Source organism: Seriola aureovittata, chromosome 6 (assembly GCF_021018895.1).
Source record: "Seriola aureovittata isolate HTS-2021-v1 ecotype China chromosome 6, ASM2101889v1, whole genome shotgun sequence".
Taxonomy (NCBI): domain Eukaryota; kingdom Metazoa; phylum Chordata; class Actinopteri; order Carangiformes; family Carangidae; genus Seriola; species Seriola aureovittata.
The window spans coordinates 27,851,102-27,877,535 of record NC_079369.1 but is presented as its reverse complement, the minus strand read 5'-3'; the positions used below and the strand labels follow the sequence as shown (position 1 = coordinate 27,877,535).

At 41.9% G+C, this 26,434-nt stretch overlaps 1 protein-coding gene and 1 long non-coding RNA gene across 5 annotated transcripts; both read left to right on the top strand.

The window, feature by feature from the left end:
• Window positions 1-451: 451 nt before the first annotated feature.
• Window positions 452-25,802, top strand: si:ch73-60h1.1 (calcium/calmodulin-dependent protein kinase type IV). 4 transcript variants are annotated; one of them, XR_008828045.1, is made up of 12 exons: window positions 452-2,225; window positions 4,744-4,822; window positions 5,350-5,412; window positions 13,441-13,523; window positions 13,957-14,029; window positions 16,823-16,913; window positions 18,052-18,126; window positions 18,343-18,418; window positions 19,847-19,973; window positions 20,569-20,721; window positions 21,008-21,915; window positions 22,036-25,802. XR_008828045.1 is itself a non-coding variant. In XM_056378515.1 (11 exons), the coding sequence occupies exons 1-11, from the start codon at window positions 2,119-2,121 to the stop codon at window positions 21,515-21,517; spliced, it is 1,437 nt and encodes a 478-aa protein (XP_056234490.1). In that variant the 5' UTR covers window positions 452-2,118; the 3' UTR covers window positions 21,518-25,802. The 4 variants fall into 4 exon arrangements, 1 of the variants encoding a protein (XP_056234490.1); XR_008828046.1 differs by having other exon boundaries at window positions 21,008-22,035; window positions 22,066-25,802; XR_008828047.1 differs by having other exon boundaries at window positions 21,008-23,626; window positions 23,861-25,802.
• LOC130170850 (uncharacterized) lies at window positions 2,234-3,895 on the top strand. The gene is made up of 2 exons (XR_008828049.1): window positions 2,234-2,987; window positions 3,144-3,895. It is a non-coding gene; the product is annotated as an uncharacterized LOC130170850 (long non-coding RNA).
• Window positions 25,803-26,434: the final 632 nt, after the last annotated feature.

Below are 26,434 nucleotides of genomic sequence, written 5' to 3'. Positions count from 1 at the left end.
TGATTTTTTTGAAGAAATGTTACTATTATTTTGTCAATAGGTACTAAAAAAAATTCTAGTGAATTTCTTTCATATAGTTTAATGATTTTTTTCAGACATCTACGATTGTCTTTTTTATATTATTTTAGATATTTTACTATATAAAAAATAATAGTGATAATAATAATAATAATGTCTCCTGTTTCTGTTTCATATTAGACATTTATTTCACATTTCAAACACATATCTGTAAAAGCTTCTACACAAGTTTCTGCTCTGTAGTTAAAGCTACAGCTGGTTGTTATGATGTTTAGGGTGGTTGCTATGGGGTTGCTTGGTTACCTACCTAACATCAGATGCTATAGATCCTCCTTTACATTTACCCATAATTCTATTATTATTCATTCATTCATTCTCATGTTGTCATTCAGTCAGACAGGAAGCAGTCTACAGGCATCTGGCTTGTTTAAGTAAAATAGGCTTAAATAAAATAAAATGAATCCCTCTTTTTAATTATTACAAGGTGCTGTGGCTTTTAACGAAGAGGAGTATTTTAATGAATATGTGATTTTAAAAAATAACTTTACATTAAAACCAACTTGATGTTTGCACATTTTATTTCAGGCTTTCAGGATCTTTAACAGCTATAAAATACAATTTACTATATTGACATAGCCCACAGTACTGTCTTACCCTTACAAATAGGTTATATATGTTTATGTAGGTTTTTCTTATGTTGTACATAAATACATATCCATCCTAAAGCCTGTCAATATATATTGATATCATATACAGTAGTGTCCAAAGGTCTGAGACACTCCCACAATGTGAAGATAGAATTGTTTAAAATGAATATGAAATTAATAAGAGAAACATGTTTAAGCATATAGAAATGTAATATATTGTTTTAATAAATGTCATATAACTAAATATATAAATCAAATATATATTATTAACATAGGCTATATAGTTGTAACATGTTAAATAGCCATAGCCTATAAAATATATATTCATCAGCCTACTTATTTTTAATATATGTAGCTTAGATATAGGCTATACATTTTACTATGGGTTTTTTTTATATATATGTTATAAACCTATATCTTTATATATAATATATCTCCTTATAAGTGACAAGAGAGAAATACTTGATTAGACTGAAGCCTGTGAGTAAAACCATTAACACCTGACCGCCTCAGAAACAACGGGCCGTTACTGACGTGGTCCCCGGGCAGGGCTCGTATGACGGTGTTGCGGGTTTGATTCCCGCTGGATCAAAGCTTTCGGATGTCACGCTAATGTACATTTATGTATTTAGGTTATTTCTGTATTTAGGTTGCTGACAGAGGCTTCGGTGATTGACAGGCCGGCCGTCCAACGGGAGCGCGGCTTGGCTCCCTGGCAGCGCTGTGATTAGTCGGCGCGGGAGCAGAGGGGCGGTGCTGTAAGATTACAGCAGCAGCTCTCTCTCCGCATATCCAGCGGACATCTGGAGCAGCCCTGCCCGGGAATCAAACCTCCGAGAACCAAGCGACATCCCTCACAAAACCATCAACCAGCCTGTTTCCCGGTGAAAACACAGCCGGGCTGCGCTGTAGCTGCTGCGGCTCTCCGGTCTGGATCTCCACCGGGAGGCTGCCCTGCTCCGGACGTGTCTGACGGTCCGTTTCTACCGGTAAAAACACGGAGATACGACGAAAACCCGGGAGGAGGGTGATGGACTGAACTGATCCGATCTGAGAGGGTTTAGGCCTGATGGAAGCTGCGACACATCTGGACCGTGTGCGTCTGGATCAGTCCAGGATCCGTGTCTCTGGGATTGAACAGATTTTTTCTTGTGTAGTTTTTCTGTTTTGATCATTTTCTCTGATAAACGGTCCTGAGTCTGAGGAGCAGGCGGATCCTCCTCCTGCTGGTCTGGATTAAAGCCCATCAGGATCATGAATCATCCCCCTCTGCTGCTCTAATCTGGGTTTTACCGAGCTGGATTTAAATCGGAGATCCGATCTGGATTACTCTCCTCCTGGTTCCGGTCGGGTCACATCTGACCCGGTCTGAACCGGTCCTGGTGCTGGTGTGATATTGGACTCGGTTCCGGTTCTCTCTGGACCTGGTTTGCGGGAGAGCTCTGCTATCATCATGCCGACGTCCCGGCCTGGTTCGGAGCCGGTGGAGTTCTGGGTGGAGGGGTCGAGGCGGGACGGGACGGTGGAGGAGTTCTACAACCTGAGCTCCGAACTGGGCAGGTCTGGACCACATCATTAGGGGGCACTGGGGGAAACTAATGAGTTCACATGTACCCCTCTTTGGGCCAAAGTTGCCCAGTGGGAGTCCATGCGATACTCCTCAGGTCCAGGGTTATCTTTGTCAAACAAACACAGTGAGTGAGACTGTGTGGTGGTGAAGGTGGACATGGACCACACCTTCGGGACTGTCTCTGTTTATTACTATAAACAGACACTAAACTTCAGTGATGTGGGGCCGTGTGCAAAAAGAATAAATCATAAACAAGTCTGAAATAAAAGACACAAACACTCATCACATCAAAATAAGCGAAAATCTCGTGACTCTAAACCCTTTATTCATCATTACTAAACAGCTACAAGCTGCATTTTCAAGTGTTTATTAATGTTCAGTATTTGTTCTAACTTCTCTTATGAAGACATATATTATAGTATTCACTATATTGAATAATACATTGATTATCTGTTTATAGGGAAGCTTGATGAGTTAGTTAATACAGTCTGTTAGTGACCAGTTATTAAGTCTTATAGGGATTATTCTGATCAATAAACCAGTTATTACATCTTTATACTGACAGGTGTGGTTGGGTGTGGACAGAAGTGTCCTTTGTTGCACCTGTGCCCACACCCAGGAGGGACGTCACAGTGTCCCGGAGCGTCCTGTGAGAGCCGCTCTTCAGTTCAGCATGTCCATCAGTAACTGAATATGTGATGCTCTATGTGAATGTGTGGGAGCTGTGATTGCTCACTGAAGGACAACAGCAGGTAAATTGTATGTGAGGGCTGTTTAAGTAAAAGCTGTTAAAAGTTGAAAGTTTTACTTAAAAGTGTTTAAAGATTTAAATGAATGTGTAAACTCCATGAAAGACCGTCAGTGCTGTCCAACAAAGACAGTCCGACTCTAGCTGTGTCTCATTTCAGGTGCCACATCCTCTGAAGGCGGAAGCTGAAGAATTCGAAGGCTGTCGTTTTGAAGGCTCCTTCGTTTTCCCAGGCAACCATGAATCAGTCTTCAAAAAGACAATATGGCGTCTGACCGTATCATTTTGGTTCAGTCATAGCGGTTTCAGCAGTTTTCGAAGGCCACGCCTTCGTGGACCGTGTCCTTCGAAGGGTGCAGCCACTGAATTGAGACACAACGTCTGTGAAGAGAAACTGTTGCAGCACAACTGAACATACGTTTTACACGTGCAGAAAACATATCTTTCTTAAATGTAGATGTTTGTTTTATTAACAATACGTAGCATAGAAATAGGTTGGAAGTTTGCAGTTTAGTATGAGAACTGTCCAGTTTCAGTATGCTAACATACCTCACTGTGTTGTTTTTAGCATAACATTTCATAATGTTGTGTTTCTGTGAAACATGATCGTTTGAATATAAAATTAGAATCAAGTTTGAGGTCAGATATGTCAATCATGTGACCTCTTTGAGTCTAAACAGGTCTGATATCAGCAAGCTAACGTTAACTTTGGTTTGTCGGTGTTTATAGTAACAACTAGTCTCTTTAACTAGACGACGTGTAAAACTTAATAAACAATTTCTGCTTAATAACCTTTGCTTTTGTTACTTGAAATACATTGAAACAGAAGTAACATTTTGAATTTTAGGTATAAATGAGTGTTTTTACACTCTGTTGTTCCTACTTTTATTAAATTAAAGGATGAGAGCTTGTCTTCCTCTCCTGCCTGTCACTTCCTCCTCTTGGTTTGTTTGAACTAAAAGGCGACGGCGTCTCTGTTTTCCCTCTGGACCCAATGAACTGAACTACAGTTGAGAAGGTTGTGAATGTTGTTTGTGTGTGTGTTTACAGTACATGTGGCTGTGTAAAGTGTGTAGGAACCCTGTGTGTGTGCGTGTTGTTTTCTGTTATTTCAGTAAACAATAAACAACAACAATAACAACAGCTCAGTAGAAACAGTAAAATGATGTCGGTGGTGAAATCAGAAATGTGTGAGCCACCAGCCCTGTTACCAGGTGACCTGTTACCATGGAGACCAGTTAGTACTGTGTGTGTGCATTTGCTTTTTCAGATGGATCTGTTTCCTCCATCTGTCCCAGCAGAAAGCAGATCCCCCCAACACACACACACACACACACACACACACACACACACACACACAGAGTGTCTTATTTTAGTGTGTTTTGTGTCCACATGACTTTGAGGAGAACACTGTTTCTGCTGTTTGTTCTTTGTGTTAAAATGACTCCGGTGTGAGTGTTGTCATTTTTGTTATTAATACAAATCACTGTAACACCAAGAAGTCCTCCAGACTAAACAGTGTTCAGGTGGTTTGTCCCAATGCTCTGATCCCACCTGTAGGAGATACGCAAAAGATCAACTGTTCAAAATCCTGTTGGTTGTGAACCAACCAAAAGTATCCACTTGCCCTGTTGTGGACACAAACTTTTTACAAGGCTATATTCCATATTGTCTAAAATATGACAAATGTGTGGTCTTACATGTCAGGGTTAGCAGTAGTTCAGGTTTAACACTAGCTGTTGTTTTGTGTTTTCTTACAGAGGAGCGACGTCCATCGTGTATCGCTGTGAAGAGAAACAGACTCAAAAACCCTACGCTGTCAAAGTCCTCAAGAAAACGGTCAGTGATCTGCCATTAGAGAGAAAACTGAGGTCAGAGGGCGAATAGTTGCCTACTGTTTCCAGTCTTTAGCTGTGTCTCAGTTCAAGGGCTGCATCCTTCAGAGGCTGCATTTGAAGACAGCGGAGCAACTAGTCTGTCCCATTTCAAAGGCTCCTTCAAATGCAGCTGAGAACTGTATCCTTCTTTTCCTGCGCAACTAAGGCTCCAACAGGTGGATCCTTCTTGGCCCAACCTATCCCAAGATTCATTGCACAGTGGTTATGAAAACAATATAGCAGCAAACAACACTGATACAGAGCCTGAGGATTACAAAACTGGTGACGCAAAGTGAAAATACTCTGTTGGCCAGACGATCTTATTTGAGTTTGGCCTTTGCAGTCTACAATGGCAAAGAAGGCCACACCTTCATAAACCACGTCCTCCGAAAGATGCGGCCTCTGAATTGGGACACAACTTTTGGCCTAAACTATCTCAAACACTGCAGTTGTTTGTTCTGCTGTCTGATGTTGTTTCTTCCCTTTTAGATCGACAAGAAAATTGTTCGTACTGAAATTGGTGTGCTGCTGCGTCTTTCCCACCCAAACATCGTAAGTATCCACGTTTCTCTCGACATTTTCTGTTGTATTTAAGCTGTATAGAAACATAAGGGTTGACAGGATTGACAGGGTTGTTTCCGTTACAGTGTGCAAACTTGCTGAGCTCTTGCTTTGTGTTTTGAAAACAGGAAACTCATAATGTACTCAAAATATAGGTGTATGTTCTGACCCCCAGTTTGAATTCTTGCAGTTGTTTCTGACAAATCATGTTTGATCCTCCAAATGCTACAATACCCGTGATTCCCAGCTGCCGTTGACATGGAGAAGAATCCAGTCAGAGGTGTGAATCAGAGTGGCAATGTAATGAGATGTATACAAGGAAGCAAAACAAAGGACTGAAATGCAGACTGACAGAAACAGTTTGGTGACTTAAATTGTAAAAATCAATAGACAAAGGCCAGGTGCAAAAAAGGTGCAGGTGCTTGTTTGGGTACAGGATCAGGTTCAGATAGAAGTGGGCAAGTAGCAGCATCATTGATGATCTGGCACCTAAGGGCGGTATACAGAAAGCTGGGAATGTCTGAGGGTCTGACAGAAAAAGATCTTTGCAGGGAGACTTCCATGTTGTAGGCGGCAAGCTAACAAAAGCCAGGCAGTCGGATGGAGAGGAAATGGATGGAATGTGGAGAGTCTCTCGACAGTCTGCAATGGACTTCACATGATACTATTCACAACTTGGAATACTTTTTTGAAAATCCCTTTTGAGTCTTTTGATTGGTGGAGTCTGACAGAATATACAGACAATCTGACTCCACAACTGCTCAAAGGTAGGTTGTTGCCACCATTTTGCTCGTCTTACTGATGCTGGTGAATCTGAATTAATTATACTTTTGTGCTCGTGGTCACTGCAGAATGAACTGTTTGATTTATTTTTTTTATTTTATTTGCACACTTAACTAATTATGTGTAGCTTGTCAATATTGACAAAAGTTTAAGCATTTACACCTTTGAGACTGTTACAATGCAACTTTGCAAAAACTTTGTACGATTGTTGATTGATCACCAGCAACTAGGTGGGCTCTGAGAGTTATTCACCTTATATAAAATTACAAATTAAGTTATAAAAAATAATAGCACTTTCCTCCCTCACAGACAGTAATAAAACAATAACAATAATAATATATGGCTTTGCCTCAGACTTAAGGTTTGCACACCAGCTGGTCACCAGCAGCAACACAATAATAATAATAACTAGAAAATTCATTTATTTCCAGTGTTCAAAAGTCACCCTGATCATATTCTGGTTTTGAGAAATGTCTTGATTTAAAAGACTCTGATATAAAACAATGTCACATCCCTCCATCATGTATTATGTGGGAAATATCTCATATTCTGTGTTTTTTTTAAATAAAACAAGAGGCAACATGTCTTCAAACTGGCATTTAAAGGGTTAAAATCCTGAAAACTAATAAACATTTGATAGGTTTGAGCAGAACTGAAGTGGTTTAAGAGATGTATGCAAAAAAAAGCAGAAAAAAATATTGATATATGATGATTTTATAGCATTTTCTTTGTGTGTCCTTTTTTGGACGCGAGGAACCCCGGAGGGGACAAAATGTGTTACCAGTGTATAATAGACCTGTGACAGTAACTGACATTAGATTTTAAAAATATGTCAAAAAAGACACTTTCTTGCAGAAATCCATACCTTCAGCTGTAACACAGCCAAAATGATCAGCAAATCAAAAAAGAAAAGTGAAGAAAATGTCCAAAAAAGGACAGAGGGACCCCTGAGGGTTAATAAATCCCATGAACTGCTATTTAAATTACCACTATTATGTTTTTTTCTGTGCTAAATTTAACATTACTGGGGAGGAGAGCAACGCGACCAGAAGTGACAGCGAGAGAGGGCTAGTAGCTTCTCCTCTCCTCTGTCTCAGCGGAGACCGTCACAACTTCATTCACTCTTTTAACAAAACAAAACAAAAAGCAACGAAGGAAGCAGTAAATGGACTTACATATTTAAGACCTAACTAAATGTAATTTAAGACCTAACATGCGGCTAATGTAAAGCTAGCGGAGCTTGGAGAGTTGGTTATCTGGTTGCTAGGCGCACGCACACACACAGGTCAGGAGCTGCCGTTGCCATGGCAATGTGAAAATCTGCTGTAGAGGAGTGCCTCGGAGCTGAGCACCCATGGCACTAATGATTATAATAACTTTAATAATAATGCCTTTCAAGGTACCCAAGGCCACTTTACAGGTAAAGAAACACAAAGTAAAAAAAAACAGATAAATGAAAACAACACAACACAGGGTTAACTAAAGGGTGTGTCTGGGTACTTTCTACATTGTGTCTCCAACACTGGAGAGAAATAATAAGAAAAGCACAACAAAAATTGAAATTTACATATTTTTTTATTATAGTTGATTTTTTTTTCTTGTTAATATGAAAATTTGTGGGAGGAAACTGGAGCACCCAGAGAAAACCCAAGCAAGCACGGGGAGAGGATGTCATCTCCACACAGAGAGAAGGCAGCTGATCAGTAGACAATCACAGCCTTCTTGCTGCAAGGCCACGGTGTTAACCACTGGGCCACCGTGCAGTAGTAATATAGTGCAGTAGATAAGCGTGTATATGGAAGATTATTGTGCAATTTTGGCAAAGATATACATGATTATAATGGAGAAAAAAAATGGAAAAAAGCAATGCTGAGGTCAATGACTCAAGCTCACCAGAGGGCAGATACAAATTGCTTTCACATCTGAAATAAAACCTTGGGGTATGTAGATTATATGCTGAAACTTTCATGCTTTAGTCATAAAATACACAATTGTTTTTCTTAACTGGCCCACTAATATGTCTGTGAACACTCTCAGTCATCCAGGTCATGGTCATCCCAGAAGGATTGGATCGAAGGCAACTGGACTCTGTTGTAGGTAATTGAGGACGTTTCACCTCTCATCCAAGAGGCTTCTTCAAACCTCTTAGACAAGAGGTGAAATATCTTCAAGAACCTCAAGAAAGTCCGGTTGCCTTCATAGAGCACAAAAGCAGAAATACAATCACCTGGATGACTGAGAATCTTCACAGACATATTCCCAAGAGGTTGAACTATTGCCAAAGCATTACTACTATTTACCCCCAATTTGATTGTTTGGCATCGTGGAGCAATTTCTTCCAGCCTGTATGTTTTTTGGTCTTTTTTGTCTCCCAGGAACAACTAGGCTGTTGGTCATCATCGGAAAGGATTTTCCTCTCTGAGTTGGACATGGCAGTGCGCTTCGGGCGAGCCCCTTTCTCATAGTCTGAGATCTTTTGTTCCAGCTCCTGCACTTTGAGGGAAAGGACTTCCTCCCTTTCAGAGGCCCTCAGCTTCTGCTGGGCATTTGAATCCTCTACCTGTCTAATCTTAATGTTGAGGGCCCGGATTCTCTTAAACTGCTCTTCCTTGATGGTCTCCTTCTGAGCTTTTTCTTCCTTTACCTTTTCTAACAAATCTTTTGTTCTTAAACTTTTTCCTTCGCAGATCAGATTCAGTTCTGCCAACTGTTCAAGGTAGGCCTTCTTTTCCTTCTCCCAGGCTTGGAGTTTACCATCCTGGTCACGCTCTTTTTGGAGCATCTTTTGAAGGTCATTCATTTCTTTGCCAGTGGCCTGCTCCCTCTCAGTAGCCTTCAGCTGCAGCTGCTTACACAAGTCCATTTCTTGTTGCAGCTTGATGTTAAGGTCCTCAATTACATTTTGCAGGGCTTTCTTTTCTGACTTTTCTGTCCTGTATTTTTCAACCATACACCCAAAGCTCTTTTTAAGCTGATTTAAGTCATTGCTTAAAACTTTGGACTGCCCGTCCAAAGCTTCAAGTGTATCCCGATTCTGCAAAACATCTGTTTGGAGCTTCTTTACAGAGTCACATGTTTCTTGTTTAAGGACCTTTTCCCCCTCACAGTTCTCAAACTCCTCTTGGCCACAGACCTCAGTTTCTTCTTGTGACAAGGTTTGGGGCTCCTCAGTCTTATCCTCTTGATGAATAACAATGACTTCCTCAGAGTTCTCAAGCTCCTCCTGGCCACAAACCTCTGTTTCTTCTTGTGCCAATGTTATGGGCTTCTCAATCTTATCCTCTTGATGAATAACAGTGACTTCCTCAGAGTTCTCAAGCTCCTCCTGGCCACAAACCTCAGTTTCTTCTTGTGCCAGTGTTTCAGGCTTCTCAATCTTATCCTCTTGATGTATAACAGTGACTTCCTTGGAGTTCTTGAGCTCCTCCTCGCCACAGACCTCAGTTTCTTCTTGTGCCCATGTTTCGGGCTCCTGAATCTTATCCTCATGATGAATAACAGTGACTTCCTCTGCATTCTTGACCTCCTCCTGGCCACAAACCTCAGTTTCTTCCTGGGCCAATGTTTTGGGTTCCTCAATTTTATCCTCTTGATGAATAACAGGGACTTCTTCTGTGTTCTCAGCCTTGTCATTTTCGGTCAAGTATTTGAGGGTGAAGTTATTGTCTCTGCAGCTCATTTCAAGTTGCTCTATTTGAGTAATAAAGGCACTGTTCTCCCTCTCCAAGACATTAAGTCTCGGCATGAATGAAGCTGCACATTGGTTCTGCTCCATCTGGAGCTGCTCTCTGAGGTCACAGAGCAGCTGCAAGGCTTCGAGTTCAGACACAAATGAAGTTGCACACTCGATCTGTTCCCTCTGGAGATGTTCTTTGAGGTTACTGATTTCTTTGCTGAGGACCTTTATCCACTCAGAATCCCTTCGCTCCCTCTCAGTACACAAGTATTTTTCTTCATCAACCTGAAATTTAAGATGTTCAATTTCTGCACAAAGGGCATTCTCCCTCTCAGTAATGGAGTTCTTGAGCTCTTCTTGGGCACAGAATTCATTGTGTGTTGGGGTTGATGTTTCTTGAAATATCGCAGTGACTTTCTCTCCGACCTCAGGCTTGTCTTGAACGGACAAGGGTGTGAGGGTATAGCGAATCTCTTTCCATCTCATTTTAAGTTGTTCTACCTGAGTAAGCATGGCCTCGTTCTCCCCTAGCAAGGCTTCGAATTCAGACTCAATAGAAGCTGCACACTCGTTCTGTTCCATCAGGAGCTGCTCTTTCAGGGTATTGATTTCTGTGCAGAGGTCCTTTTTCTGCTCAGAGCCCCTTACCTGCCTCTCGGTAAGTGGATCTTTTTCTTCATCAAGCTGCAATTTAAGTTGTTCACTTTCTGCATGAAGGGTATTCTCCCCTTCAGAAGTGGAGTTTTTGAGCTCCTCAGGGGCCCAGACTTCATTTTGTGCTGATGTCGATGTTTCTTGAAGTATCGCAGCGATTTTCTCTCCAATCTCAGGCTTGTCTGTAACGGAAAAATCTCTGAGGGTAAAGCGAATCTCATTGAAGCTCATTTTAAGTTGTTCTACCTGAGTAATCACGGCCTCGCTCTCCCACAGCAAGGCTTCGAGTGCAGACTCAAATGAAGCTGCAGAGTCATTCTGTTGCCTCTGGAGCTGCTCTTCGAAGGTACTGGTTTCTGTGCAGAGGCCCTTTTTCTGCTCAGTTTCGCTTAACTTCCTTTCAGATCGTAGATCTTCATTAAACCGCAGTTTAACATGTTCACTTTGTGCATGAAGGGCCTTCTCCCCCTCAGTAGTGGAGTTCTTCAGCTCCTCTTGGGCACTGACTTCATTTTGTGTTTGTGTTGATGTTTCTTGAAATATCACAGTGACTTTCTCTGTGATCTCAGACTTGTCCTTGAAGGACATGTCTGTAAGGGTAAAGCTATTCTCTTTGCAGCTCATTTGTTCTATCTGAGTGATCAAGGCCTTGTTCTCCCTCTGCAAGGCTTCCAGTTTAGGCACAAAAGAAGCTGCACACTCGCTTTGTTCCATCTGGAGCTTCTCTTTGAGAGTACTAATTTCTTTATGGAGGTCCTTTTTCTGCTCAGAGTCCCTTAGCTGTCTCTCGGCATGTAGCTTTTTTTCTGTATCAAGCTGCAAGTTAAGTTGTTCCATCTCCTTTTGCAAATCATCCCTTTGCTTCCGAATGGACTCTTTCTCTTCCCTCTCAGCCTTGCACTCATCAGTGATATCACTGGCAGTGGAATTAGTCATTTTAAGGCTATCAACCTCTTTCAATAAACCATCTCTTTCCCTCTCGAGGGCTTTGATTTTAATCAAATTCTGGTTGGTTATTGTTTCTTTGACACTCTCCATCTCCGCTCGAAGGGCCTTCTCTCTCTCTGTGGCCCTTAGCTGCTCCCTGACTCGCAAGTCTTTTTCATTTTGGAGTAGATGGGACAGTTGATTAATTCTTTCATGCATGTCGCATTTATCTGCCATCTTACCAAAGAGGAAGAGTTCTTTCTGTAACTGTACTTGTCTTTTAGAGTGGTGATCTCACTTTGGCTTTTGTATTGACAAATGTTTCCAAATGTGCTGAAAGATGCTTTATGTGTGCTTCTGTAAATCAGACAGGGAGGTGACGGTGATGTCATCACCTAGAATGTCTTTGATCTTGTAAATCATTTCCTGTCCATTGTTGTGTCATCATTAGAACAGGGAATGGAATGTTTGGAATTGATTTTTGTTTTGTTTCAAAAAACCTTTACTAAACAACACAGGATTCAAATTACACACTAACACACATGCATGCACGTCTGCACACACACAAGCATATGATGATGTCATTGCCTGAAAATGTCTTTGATCTCTAAAGTCATTTCCTGTCCTTTGTTACATCATCATTAGAACAGGTAATGGAATGTTTGGACTTTGTTTCAAAAGAACTTTATCAAACACAGGATTCAAATCACACACACACACACACACACACACACACACACACACACACACACACACACACACACACATTGTGTGACCACTGACCTATTCTGTTGCATTTATCACAGAGAAGCTGCTTGTGATCTGTTACTGCCTTTCTGTTCTGATACAGAACGCTGTATCATATTGTTGAAATGCATTTTAGCCAGTAACCAGGACTAAAATAATTAGAATGAGAAGTTTAAATCTACTTTACAGTTGTCATAACAACCACAATAATTATTATAAGAAAATGTAAACAACAGCCTCCCAGGCAATTGTCTATATTGAACAGCTGTATTGTATGTAGATAGAGCTGCTGTTAAACTGTATAGTTTTACACACAGAGGCTGTTGTTTAGCCCCCATTGATATGAATGGGACAAAATAATAAAAGATCAAACAAATTGATTATAACCTTCATGGAGGCAGAATTTATTACAGGACTGTTTTATTAGAATGTAACTTGCAGACTGGTTTTTGGACTGTTCAGCTGTGTAAATAACTCCACTGGAGGATGAACACTCTTCTTCATAAACATATTCCCTCATGTGATGATGATGATGATCATCATCATATCATACTTCAGTGACCCTGTGACCTGTGGGTGGGACACTTACTAAGACCCGAACTCTTGCATGGCGTGCATTTTTAATTTCCCTTTGCTATTTAGGCTGATTGGGACCTGAGAAAAATGATGTCCACATATGAGGACATTAGTTTTAAATTTTGATTACTGAGTGGCAGTATAATATCCTCATATGTGGTCACCAGGCCCTTGTTGAGAAAAAGTTAGTATTGTGGTCTAGAGAACCCAAAATGTGAGGTCCACATATGTGGACGCCAGGTCCTAGGAGGTTAAATACTGATAGTGTTAATGTGATTATTTCTGCTTAAATGATAAAACACATTGTCAGTCTGTTTCTCTCTGGTGTCCTCAGTGTCCTGGATCAGCTGAATGTGGGACAGGATGACGATGAATGGGGACATTAGAGACGTTTTTATACCTGCTGCAGGAAACTTATTCGTGTCAGACCAGATCTATATTTCAAGTGTGTTCAGTGATGCAGGAGCAGTGAGTTCAGACTCTACTGTGAGAATCTGAACTGAAGAGCAGTCTGTTAATAAACCTCAGGTTCTTCTGACTTCAGAACTAGTTCTTCATCAGTTCACTGTGTTGTTACCTCCACCTACACTGACCCAGGATCAACTGGTCTGTACACTCAGCTGTAACAACCACCTTCTTCTTCTGTGGTGCTTCAGATCCAGCTGAAGGAGATCTTTGAGACGGACACTGACATCGCTCTGGTATTGGAGCTGGTGACCGGAGGAGAGCTGTTCGACAGGTACACACACACACACACATACACACACTTAGAGAAAATCCAGCTCTGTGATTGGCTGTCAGGTGTGTGTTCAGATCACAAAAGTAGAATTTATAGATGAGATAAGGTAGGTAAGTGTAAATGTATCATACAGGTGATACTGTCAGTACAGTAATGGCTCAAACTGTCACAGTCTGCTCCTCTCATCACCTGACTACACCTGTTCCCACCTCTCATCAGCCCTGCACTCACCTGAGCTCACCCCACCTGCACCTCAGTCCCTCATCAGCCTCACTCTGCTTAAATCAGTTCACCTTCTTTGTTCCTTGTCTGCTTCCTGTGTGTAGTTACCTGTCGTCTCTACCTGTAAGTCTGATGTACATGTACAGGTGTACATATGCAGGTGTCATATTGTGTGTGTCATGTGATGTTTGAACCATGTGTTGTTTTCCAGGATCGTGGAGCGAGGTTACTACAGTGAGAGAGACGCCGCTCATGTCATCAAACAGATCCTGGAGGCTGTGGCGGTAAGACTGCTGCATTCACTGTCTGCTCTCTGTGTCAGAAAATACAGCTCTTATTTATTTATTTGTTTATTAGTTTGTGAAATACAATTATTCTAAGTAAACACAACTTCTTGCAGCTAAGAGCGTCTACAGAGCAAGTTAAGTTTGCTTGATGAGTCTCTGTTGTGTTTGTGTTTTTAGGATTTCACAGTTGTATTCAGTAATGTTGTAAATCAGGTTTAATGAGAGAAAAGCTTGTGTCCTTATTTCACTGTGAGGAGGAGGATGATTCGACAGTGCAGTGATGCATCTGCCTCATTTCATCTTTATTAAATGTATGAATTAAGATAAATACATGTTGATAAAACCATGTGACTCTCAGACCTCCACTGGTAAAGGACAGAGTGGAGTCTCTGTTCAGCAGGTGTTTTGTCAGGACACTGAGCTGCAGGAAGCAGGACTGTATCTGAGACACAGACCAGGAGCACAGACGGACTGGGTGGTCAGAGGTTCAGACAGTGGTTTACATGATGAAGACCAGCACAGTCTCCAGACCAATCAAAGCAACTGAGCTCATTACGTCACTTCTCCCCGCAGCCTCAGTGCTGCAGGAAAAACAGATTTTAGGTTGTTATCATTTAGGCTTGTTTTTGTACCATATGAATGATTTATGCAAGGGGGGGGGGGGTTGACTGAATGAAAACAGATACAGGCTAAAATAAGTGAGCTGTAGCCCAAAGTGTAACCATTAAACCATTATACTGGAGCCAGGCTAACAGTTTCCCCCTGCTTCCAGTCTTTGTGCTAAGCTAGGCTAAACATAGATGAAACTGAAAAATGTTACAGAAAGAAAATTGATTCCACCAACCTGTGGTTGCAGGTGTTGCTGGCAGCCGTGTTGTTGCTCACGGTAGCAGCAGGTCTCTTATCTAACAGCAGCTTCCATCCTGCTGCTGAACAGATTAAAACCAGAGAGGATTAATGAACACACATACACACACACACACACACACACACACTGACCACCACAAGTGACCTACATTTAACTCACAGAAAAACATACGTGTGTGTGTGTGTGTGTGTGTGTGTGTGTGTGTGTGTGTGTGGTGTTACTCTGCAGCACAGTAACATCCTGCAGACCCTGAATACATCAACATCATTTTACAACTGAGTTTCTCATCATGTGGCTCTGGTTGAGATGGACGAGTTTTAAATGACTGCCAGTCTCATTATACTGAATGTACCATGTGGTCTTGATCGTATAGGTAATATCACCTGTAGTCCTTTATGTTGTCGCTGTCCTCTGAAAACCACGTATTTACCCTTCAGCTCATCTCAAAGATTCAAAGTCTCTTCAAATAAAACTGGATGTGGACTTTGTCATTATTTGATTTCCAGCTTTTATTTGTTTAACACCAAAACAGAAACTAAATTAAGATGCAAATGTTCCTTCAGTGTCATTAGATTAGATTTAGTTTAGATTAACTTTATTTATCCCACAACTGGGAAATTCATTTACCACAGCAAAAAAATAAACAACTATAGAATAAACATCTATGGAAATATACAACAAACTATACCAAATATACACTAATAAATACAATATACACAATACACACGATATGTACATGAAAAAGTGCAAGTTTGCACATGGTCAGGAAGAGCAGGAGTTGTGGAGTCTGACAGCTGCTGGAATGAAGGACCAGCGGAACCTCTCCTTCTTACAGCGAGGATGTAAAAGTCTGCTGCTGAAGAAGCTACTCAGAGACCCTACAGTGTCATGCAGAGGGTGAGAGTTATTGTTCACGATGGATGTCAGCTTAGCTAACATCCTCTTGTCACCTACTTCCTCAATGGAATGTAGGTAACATTGAGTTGAATTGAACCAATAACAGAAGAGGAGCTGCTTCATTCTGTGATGAGAAATCAAAGTGTTGAGTGTCTGAAGATATCTGTCTACAAAATAATAATAACAGTAACAGAGCTGAAATGATTAGTCCATTGTTTCAGTCATTTTCCAAATAAAGCTGCCAAACAACCCTGGTAGTGAAATGAGGATTTTAAATGTGGGTCAAATAAAATATGTAAAGACGTTAAAACAGACATTTTTCACTATTATCTGATATTGTACTGACTAAATGATGATGAAAGTAATTAATGTGAACATGAAAGATTAATCGAGAGTCTGGGTGGGCGGAGCTTGGGGCCTGACTGAAGGTGGAGATTGTGTCTTTGTGACATCACAAAGTTCCAGCGGTCCTGACGGCTTGTTTTAAGGCCCCGTGTCCCTTCAGGGGCTTCGCAGTCGTAGTTTTTTTAGTGAACAGACTTGTGCAGAGGAGACGAGGGCGTGAATCAATGTGTTTGCAGCAGTGAGGAAACAGTGTGTTCTGACTGTCGGTAGAGAATGTCTCTAGTTTTAGTTTGTGCGTCTCTTGTCTCTCAGTGTTTGACAGAGACTCAGTGTCCTGCTGCAGCTGATCTGAGGCAAGTGAGTGTGCAGAGAGCAGCAGGGGATGCTGGGAGCTACGGGAAGACGCCATCTGTTCATTCACTTTCATTCTGTGCTTCCGTCTGTCCTGCCAAATCCTCCTCACAGACCCCCACCACCCCCCGACCCCCACCTCAGACACCTTCACCTCACCTGACAGCTGAGGGTTCACATTGTATTGTGTGCCGGGGGGGGGGGGGGGGCGGGGTTCAGCTGTGGAGTTCAGCAGCTTTCAAACTGTGTTTCTCTAACATTTTGAGGTGTGTGTGTGTGTGTGTGTGTGTGTGTGTGTGCGCGTGCGGGCGCGTGTGTGTGTGTTTCAGTATCTCCATGAGAACGGCGTTGTGCATCGTGACCTGAAACCAGAGAACCTGTTGTACGCCGACCTGTCGCTGGATGCTCCGCTGAAGATCGGTAACAAAGCTTTATTGTGTCTGAATCTGAAACTTAGTTGATTCTCAGGATGCTGACAAACAGCAGCCGACACAGCTGCATGATGGAGGCAGATTGTGATGAACCACCTCTTTCACTCCAATCTATTCAAACTTTATTTCAGATTCTGGCTCCAGAGCAACTAGATTAATTAAACTCATGGTTTTATATTATGACTCAATGATGAGTCCATCTTGGAAGTTGCATCTTGGACCTGGATCCAGATGTGCGACTTATTGCTGATCCTATTGTTCATCTGCATTCTCGTTATTCATGAGGATCACTGGAAAACACAGAGGCAGCAGCAGATCTCAGATCAGCTATAAACGATCGATGTTAACTCTCCTCCGTGTGTCGTCTCTATTCAGACAAAGATTGTGAGTGAATAGACGTCTCACTCTGCCAATGAATGTGCATGTGTTTTTGCCGTTCAACAGACAAATATGATCAGCGGATCATCTCACACCAGTGTAGGAATCTCCCAGTCAAACCTGGTTTCAGATCAGGTTTGGACGTTATCACCTTCCTGGTTCAGGAGCTTCAGGATGTGGAGTCAGTAGCTGCTGAGTTCATTCATAAAACTAATAAGATTCAATCATGGATTCAGAGGGATTCAGATTCAAGAAGTGGATTTGATGCTGGATTTGAATTGAATTGGTAAAGTGCAAACCTCATTGTTGGTTACTATCAGTCACTAAGAGCAAATGAGTCTCCTGTAGCTTTACAGAAAATCAGAGGATTTTCTTTTCTCAAGTCAGTGCATTCTGCTTCTGTAGCATGATGCTGTTAACTGTGGGATCAGAGGTAGTGAAGAGCCGGACTCTCGGCCCAGTGCTGGTCCGTTTTTTGGAACAGCCTCTCAGAGTGTTGGTGGTTCTCCAGCTCACAGCTACAGATGGAACAAGCTCATGTTCAGCCTCCACCAACACTCTGCACTCTGATTCTCCACCGCCTCCACCTGCCACTGCTTCACCCCCTCATTTCGCCCAGAATAGAAACAGGAAACAGCAGAACCATGTCAATAAAAAATAAAAAAACATATTTTAATCTGAAGTTAAACAACATAAAATGTTTTTCTTTTAATTCAGTTGTAATGATGAAATATTCTCTGTTCTTACAGCCGACTTTGGTCTGTCCAAAATCATCGATGACCAGGTGACCATGAAGACCGTCTGTGGTACTCCAGGGTACTGTGGTACGTTCATGGACGTTTCTCAGTTTATTGTCAGTTTATTAGTAGTCTATCTGTAGTATATAGTGTAGTATGTGTATAGTGATGTCTTTAATGAGCTGTGTTGCTGTGATATCCGGCAGCAGGCAGTGATGCGTTCAGTGCAGCCTCTGCTCTGTGGGATTTCTCAGTTAGAGCGTCTGTCAGCCACCTGGCAGCTAACAGCTCCTCTGTCTGCAGCTCCAGAGATCCTGCGGGGAAATGCCTACGGCCCCGAGGTGGACATGTGGTCGGTGGGCGTCATCCTCTACATCCTGTGAGTGCATTAACACCTTGCTGCCAGTCCACACACACACATACACACGAACACACACACACACACACACACACACACACACTGAACTGAGTCAGTATTGACTCATTCCTGTCAGTATGGACTCTGGTGGTTGAATGGTTTCATGCTCGTCCATCTGTCTCCTGACAGTGGAGTGGTGACATAACATCAAACTCTGTTTCCTCAGACATTAACGTGAACATGGTCATGTGACTTCAGATGGGTTTGTTTAATGTCTTCACCAGCGCACTGCTGCATGATTCCTCACTCACTGTACTCAGATGAATTATGATAAACTGTGATTGTCATATTTTTAGAAGTAATATACTGTGAGTGAGTTACTCACTAATTAGCAGAGGTGGAAAGTAACTCATTACATTTACAAAAGTACTGTACTCAGGTACAGTTTAAGGTACTTGCTGAATATTTAGTCTCTAGTCAGTGAAATATTGTGATTTTTACTTTTCTGATTTTTTTCTTACAGTTACTTTAACATTTTACTTTTAACATTATATAAACTGTATATGTGTATGTATGTGTGTGTGTGTATATATATATATATATATATATATATATATATATATATATATGTATAAACATATATACAGTGTGTATATCTTTTTTTTTTTTTTTTTTTTACACTTTCCATGAAATGATCTCAACTGTATTCAATTCAGTTCAATACGTTTATTGTAATTGTTCAGACATTTAGTGTCTCAGTGGTACTTACAGTAAGATAACCACAGACAAGTAGACACACTACGGTCTGTATAAATAAAACAAACAAATAGTATAAAAACTGAAGTATATACTCCAGTATGAAACAACTTAAATTGACTTTAATAATAGTCTTCATGATGAGGGGATGGGGATAATGGGGTTTGGTTTTTTTAATGGATTTTTCTTGATGTTCATATAATAACTATTATCATCATTTTCCTTTGTTCTGTTGTTTTTCTTTGTTGGCTGCTTGTGTTGGGAGCTTGTTTGTGTTTGTGATGTATTTTATGTTGTGTTTTGTATTTCCTTATTTATACATTAAATAATTGATCACACACTGTAGAAAGCTTAATCTCTCCAGGTTTTAAACTCTTACTTTATTAAAACAAGTGAAATAATAATTAATTTCAACCTTCTTGTAACAGAAGTCAGCTGCTCTCTTTGTTATTTCTATAAAGTTCTTGAAGCAAATTACATTATACTGAAATGTCTGTTTTAAGACAAAGAAGTTTTTCAGGACTCTACAACAAATTAATAATTGATTATTAAGATGTAGATCGTTTGCAGTTTGAAACATGGTCATCACATGAAGAATGTTACCAGACTCTCTGACAGGTGTTGTGTAGAACAGGTACTATACCTTTCCGGTACGTACATGTTCACACTGATCTGGCTTGCCTCCTGTTCCAGACTCTGTGGGTTCGAGCCCTTCTTTGACCCACGGGGGGATCAGTACATGTACAGCAGGATCCTCAACTGCGACTATGAGTTTGTGTCTCCGTGGTGGGACGAGGTTTCCCTCAACGCCAAGGACCTGGTGAGTTCTGCTGTGTCCACACAAAAACACACATTGTGTTTCACTTCATCCATCAATATGTATTTTAGTCAATCAATATATAAATACATGTTATGACTCACAGACCTGCTGCCTCCGTCCTGCACACGTGAAAATTTGTCTTGCAAATTGTTTTTAATGCATCAAATGTTCAGTTCAAAGAGATCTCAAAGTAAAATGTGCAGAAGTGTCAGGTCATTGTTGGTGTCACTGACAGCTTTTGGTGGTCTGAATAAATGAGTTGGACTTGGTCGGGGCTTTAGACTTGACTTTACCTGATATTTAAAAAAACACTTTAAAACATGTCAGACATGAGTTAGATTTGTCTGAAGTGGATTGAGAGGACTTGAACTTGTTTCCATATAGACTTTAGACTTGACTTGATCATGTTTTTGAATTATTTGTTTGAGAATGACTTGAGATTTAATGTGGACTTGTATCAAGGGACATGGATGTGTTTTAGAAGAGACTTTGAGACTTGGACCTGTGTCATGTTATGTGGATTTGTTTTGAAGGACTTGAGACTTAACCCAGGCTGGTGTATGACTTGGGCTTGGACGTGTCTGTGTGTCTGCAGGTCAGTAAGCTGATTGTCCTTGACCCTCACAAGCGCCTCAGTGTGCGAGAGGCCCTGCAGCATCCCTGGGTGCTGGGTAAAGCCGCTCGCTTCTCTCACATGGACACCACCCAGAGGAAACTGCAGGAGTTCAATGCTCGACGTAAACTCAAGGTGAAGAAGGCGTTTATCTGCAAAGACAGCTGAGGCCTCAAAGACTTAATACAACAGCAACATGAGAGGAGCAGCTGCTGTGGTGAATTAGCTTAAGCTGAGGCTAGCTGTGTAGCTGCTAGCAGTTTGTATCCAATCTACAAACCCAAACTCCATTTTTCTTTGGTGTAATAATTTAAAACAGATGTGGTTCAGACTCTGGTCTCAGGTCTGACCTGGTCTGTAGTGTGTATGTTCACCTGTAGCTTCATGAGTGTGTGTTGACGGTGAACATGTGTGTTGACAGGCTGCCATGAAGGCGGTTGTTGCCACCAGTCGGATGCACGAGGGCTCGCGGCGTCGTACCGACAGCTGTGAGATTCCAGGCTCAGGGGCCTCCAGACAGAGCAGTATGCAGCAGGACCTGCCACCTGAGCCCACAGGCTCTGCCCCCGCAGACAAAGAGGCTCCACCCCCGGATCAGCAGCTGCAGGACGAAGAATCAAAGCCCGCTGAGCAAATTTCCCTCAGCCCCTCCCCCCCACGCAGCCCTAAACCCCCCTGCTCTGATGTCACGCCCACAGGACCCGCCCCCACCAGACCGCCGCTGCGAGCTGACGGGCTGCGACAGGCATCCGTTGCCCCCAAAACCGCGCTGGTCCACCCCCGGCTGCCGCAGAAAAGCTGCTCTGTCGTAGAGCCCACCTCCAGGATCGAGGCGACACCTGCATTGGCCACACCCCCGAGTCCCAACAGCCTCAGCAATGGCTTCACGCCAGGGGTGGAGCCGGCCAGTAAGACCGCCCACTGCCAGTGATCACCTGACAAAGAGCAGCTCCTCTGCCTCAGTCTCACACACTAAGGTCTAGCTTCATTTACTGGGACCAAACTAACAGCTACATTTCACCTGGTCACCTGATGTCAGATCAGCTGTTATCTCACATGCTAACATGCTAACTACTGCAGACTCACTGAGGTTTGGTTGGATGTTGTTGCAGCTGGACAGATGTTGAGCTGCAGGTTTTTCCTCTGGAAATTTCAGATACAAAGTATGTCCCAAATCAGATCTCATCAGGGCTCATGAGGTCTCTTTAGGTCTCATCAGATCTCATCAGGTCTCATCAGGTCACATCAGATCTCATAAGGTCTCATCAGATCTCATCAGGTCACATCAGATCTCATGAGATCTCATCAGGTCTCATGGGATCTCATCAGGTCTCATGAGATCTCATGAGGTCTCATGAGATCTAATCAGATCTCATGAGACCTGATGAGATCTCATGAGGTCACATCAGATCTCACCAGGTCTCATGAGATCTCATCAGGTCTCATCAGGTCTCATCAGATCTCATCAGGTCTCATCAGATCTCATCAGGTCTCATCAGGTCTGTTTACTGTGATAAGTAAAACAGCACTCAGTCAACAACAGTCTTATATGTTTTTATAATTATTGATTATTTATGTCCAAAATCATAATATACATTATCTCACGGCACTTTACAAGGTAAGGTCAACACCTTACTTTATTATAGAGAGAAACCCAACAGTTCCCACAAAGAGCAGCACTTGGCGACGGGTAGGAAAAACTCCCTTTAACAGGAAAAAAACCTCCAACAGAACTGGGCTCGGGGGGGGGGGGGGGGGCGTCTGCCTCGATGTTGGGTTTGAGAGGAGAAAGAGGGGGGTGGGTGAGGACATAGAGGGAGGAGAGAAAGTGTCAGATAATCACCACAGAGACTGACGTGAACAGTTTGGCTGTTTGTAGTTCTAACGCTGTGACCTGAACACAGTGCAATCATAGAATTGGACGCTGAAGCATTTTTAAAAATATGTTCACTCAGTTCACTGCGTCTGTTTCTTACCACAGTTTAAGGTTTTCACTGCTGACTGAGACGCTGCTCAATGTTTGCTCCAAATTGACCTGTTTATAAAACAAAGCGTTTCATTGGTGGAATCATCTGATCACAGGTATTTACACCTGGTGTTAATCAGTGTTCTCATTATCTGCATGTTGCTGCATCAGATCTCAGTGTAAATGAAGGAGCTGGAGAAATGTCAACAAGGGGAAGGTCGAGTGACAGCTGGAAACACATGGAGGCTAACGAGGCTAACGAAGCTAACCCACAGAAAGCTGGGCAGTGTGTTGAATCCTGTAGCTACTTCTTGTCAGAAAGGACTCATCTGATTCCAGGTTAGAGGGTTGATTCAGTCTCTAGTGTCCTCATTTCGTTTATTTTTCCTTTTGTACTCGACCTCACTCAGGATATTTGGGACCCAGGGGACCAAGGTCCAGAGTCTCTGTTTGATATGACTGTTGATCAACACAGACTCTGGGGGGGGGGGGGGGGGGTCTTTTATGTCTGTGTTCAGGGGCCGGTTGTGTCATAACCCGTCCATGGTCTCTGGCTCTCTCCGGTTTCGAGACCCGGCTTGGTCTTGCAGGACGTAGCCCGTCTCACCTGCTGAGATCTGATCACAGATGTGCGTGAGACTACCTCCAGATGTGCTTGTGGTTCATCTGTGGTCGACCAGTGTCATGGCAGCATCAGTCCTCAGTCCTGATCTGACTCTAAAGCCTCTGAGGTATCTCTGAGGACAGGGTCTGGTCTGTGGTTTACAGCCAGTCTGGGTTCTGATGTGGGACAGATGAAGACTCTGGTCTTGACTCTTCTTCTCCTGGTTCAGAAGGTGAACTTTTTCTTGGACGCTCAGGACGGAGCTGATTGATTGTATTTTACTAAACTTTATTAACACATGGACACTGGCATGAGGGACGAGGAGCTTCATGTTTAGGCTGTAACGAGGAGGAGGAGGAGGAGGAAGATGAGGATTCTGCTTCTGCTTTGAGTTTTTTATCCTTTCTACTCTTTCCTGTCGACTCCCGCTGACTGTCGTAGGTAGCGTAGCTCCAGTCTTTAGCCTTCAGGTGAGTAACATGTTGTGTTCGTGAGCTTCTAGTAAAATTTAGTGTTGTTTACACTTAATCAGCTGTAAGGATGACTTCCTGTTTGCACTGTACATAGTTTGGTTTTAGACAGATGATTATCTTTAGGGCTCCACAAACCCAGAGACATGTTCAGTGTTCAGGCCCAGAAAAACCCAATCTGAATCAAACCTTTTGATCTGATCTGAAACCACACGTCTACCTCTATCTGTACAGGGGCTTCCAAAACCACAAACACCATGAACCACACTGAGGAGAGACGAGCAGCTGGAGCTGGTGCCGCTCAAACTAAAACTTATTCCACATTGAGACTCAGATCAGCGGTGGCCTGGACAGTCCAAACAGGACCTGAGAAAACAGCAGCGTTCGTCCTCTGTCAGCTGACAGTTCAGTCACTAATCCAGAGGTTGATGGTCCAGATGTTTCTGGCTCTCTGCTCATCAAACATCTGAAAGGAGGAACAGACAGAACCTTCCTCACTGAAGCTTTAACCTGTTGACTCCTCGTCCTGCTGCAGAGTCAGTCTGAACCAATCAGAACAGAAGAATCTAGAGTCTCCTCCAATCAGAGTTTACCACTATTGTGTAATAAGAAATCCGACACCTATGAAAAATGTTGAAAATTTTAACTATTTTATTTTATTCCAATGTTCATGTTAGTAGCTTTTTCAAAAAATATATATATATATATATATATATAGTTATAGATACATTTTTTCAGTGCAAACTCCTTTTGGGGCCCGAGCAATTATGATTTGTTAGAACACCACAGCAACTTTCTCAACTGATGAATATCTTTTCAGAATATTAAGAGCAGCAGCATTTAAACAAATAAGAATTAAGCTGTCTGAAACCAGAGGCACCGCAATTAATGAAATCAATCACTTAATGAAGGGAAATAATATATCACAGGATTAGGTATCTAGCAAAACTGGATCCAGAAAACAAATATTATAAAAAAATAATGTAAAAAAACAAATAAATAAAGGGGGATGAGAGGGAGGAGAAAGGAATAAGAACAGCTATATAGTTTAAAATGAGTTAAACCTGTTTTATTCATTATATTTTTTCTCTTCTTTATTTTTGATAAATTCTTTTTCTCCTGAATTTACTAGTTTAATCAGCTAAAGTTTTTTTTAATTAATTTTTTTTTTTATAAAAACCTAAATATAAAAGCCACATTTACTTTTAAAGCCACGAGTGAGTTCAAGTGACTGAATGACACGTCTGTAAATATCAGAACAGGAACATAATCATGGTAAGTTACAGAAGTTATTTGCTTATAATCTTTATATTATCATAGTTTTACTCTGCGGCTCAGAGTCATCATCCGGATGACAGAGAGCAGGAAGTTTGATCCTCAGATACTTGATCAATACAGACCTGGTCTCGTCTGTCTTTCTGAAGGAGCTGTTTGAGTTTTCTCAGGCTGCTGTGCTTTTTGTTCTGTCTCAGCCACCGTACTGAGTCCTGGATTGTGAAGAGAAACATTGGTCTTCTTAAAGACGAACCCAACCCACAGACCCGTGGAGCCTCCACAGATCGGGATTCCTGAATCCTGAATCCTGATCTGTGCTGGTGCTGGACTGGTTCAGACTGGTTGAACTGGCTCAGATTGGTTGTTTGGAGATGATGAGAGTGTGACAGGTCTTGGGTTGTGGTTTGGTTCCTCTTGAAATAATCTGGTGAAAACCTGAGTTCTGGTTCTCTTCTGCTTGACTGATCTGATCCAGGTGGACTCACCTGTCCCCAGGTGTTTGAGACTTGTTGCCAAATGGAATTCTGGGTAACTAGCTGTCATGGTGAAAGCATGTATACAGTATATTTGATTTACATCTATACTCTTCTGTAAAAACATGAATATTTTTGCTTCTATTTATCTCTGAGGGAGGTGTGGGCGGGGCTAACCTGTAAATGGTGTTTGTTTTGTGTTTGACAGTAAACTTGTACCTGTTTTATTTTGGAGGAGGACATATAAACTGAGAGAGGACAGTCACAGCTGTTACAGGTGTATCTCTGCATGTTGTTTATTTTCTGTTGATCATATCAGATTAAAGAGGTTGAAGGTTTGAATCCTGCAGGACTCTGTGACAGCGGCTGATCTGGGTTCAGTCCCTGAGGCAGGATCTCATGTACAGTAAAGGATCGAAGTTAACTCACTCATGGTACCTGGTCTTTTTTTGTCTGGAGGACCAACAGATTCTGGACCAAACTGAATCCAGAACAGGAGTTTGAGTGTGAGATTCTACCAGACTGTAATATGTTGTAATATCTGAGCCCTTATCTACGGTGGCCCCGACAGGTCAATACATGAAAATGCAACAACATGAATGCAAATTAAGGCAGTGTCCAAAATCACTCACTACTCCTGAGTTTGCCACCCTATATAATCCGCCTGTTCCGCAAGCAATAATCGTCCCCAGGCAAACAGGACCAATAGTATAGACGGACTGCTGCAGCTTAATTTGCATTTGTTTTGTTGCCTTTGCATTGTGTTGACCCGAATAGATAGATAGATACCAGAAAACTAAAAGTTATCCTGGGTATGTTGGGTATGTTCCAGTGTGTTTGGGTCTGTACTACGAAGCAAGTTCAACTAAACCTAATCATCATAAATAGAGGCCATCTTTGTTCACTTACGACTCAACAGCTGATTTCATTGGACCAATAGAAACACTGCTGCACTGTGTGGTATTTATTCTACCGCGTGTCTTCACTTCATTATCTGATCAATATTTATTAATCACCCATATCAGACAAATTCAGATATTTTATTGTTACTGATCATTCT

Coding starts and splice junctions, on each gene's coding strand:
- si:ch73-60h1.1 (XM_056378515.1), top strand. CDS start 2,119: ATGCCGACGTCCCGGCCTGGTTCGGAGCCGGTGGAGTTCTGGGTGGAG. Junction 18,127..18,342: donor TGGTACTCCAGGGTACTGTG/GTACGTTCATGG, acceptor CTCTGTCTGCAG/CTCCAGAGATCCTGCGGGGA. Junction 20,722..21,007: donor ATGCTCGACGTAAACTCAAG/GTGAAGAAGGCG, acceptor GTGTGTTGACAG/GCTGCCATGAAGGCGGTTGT.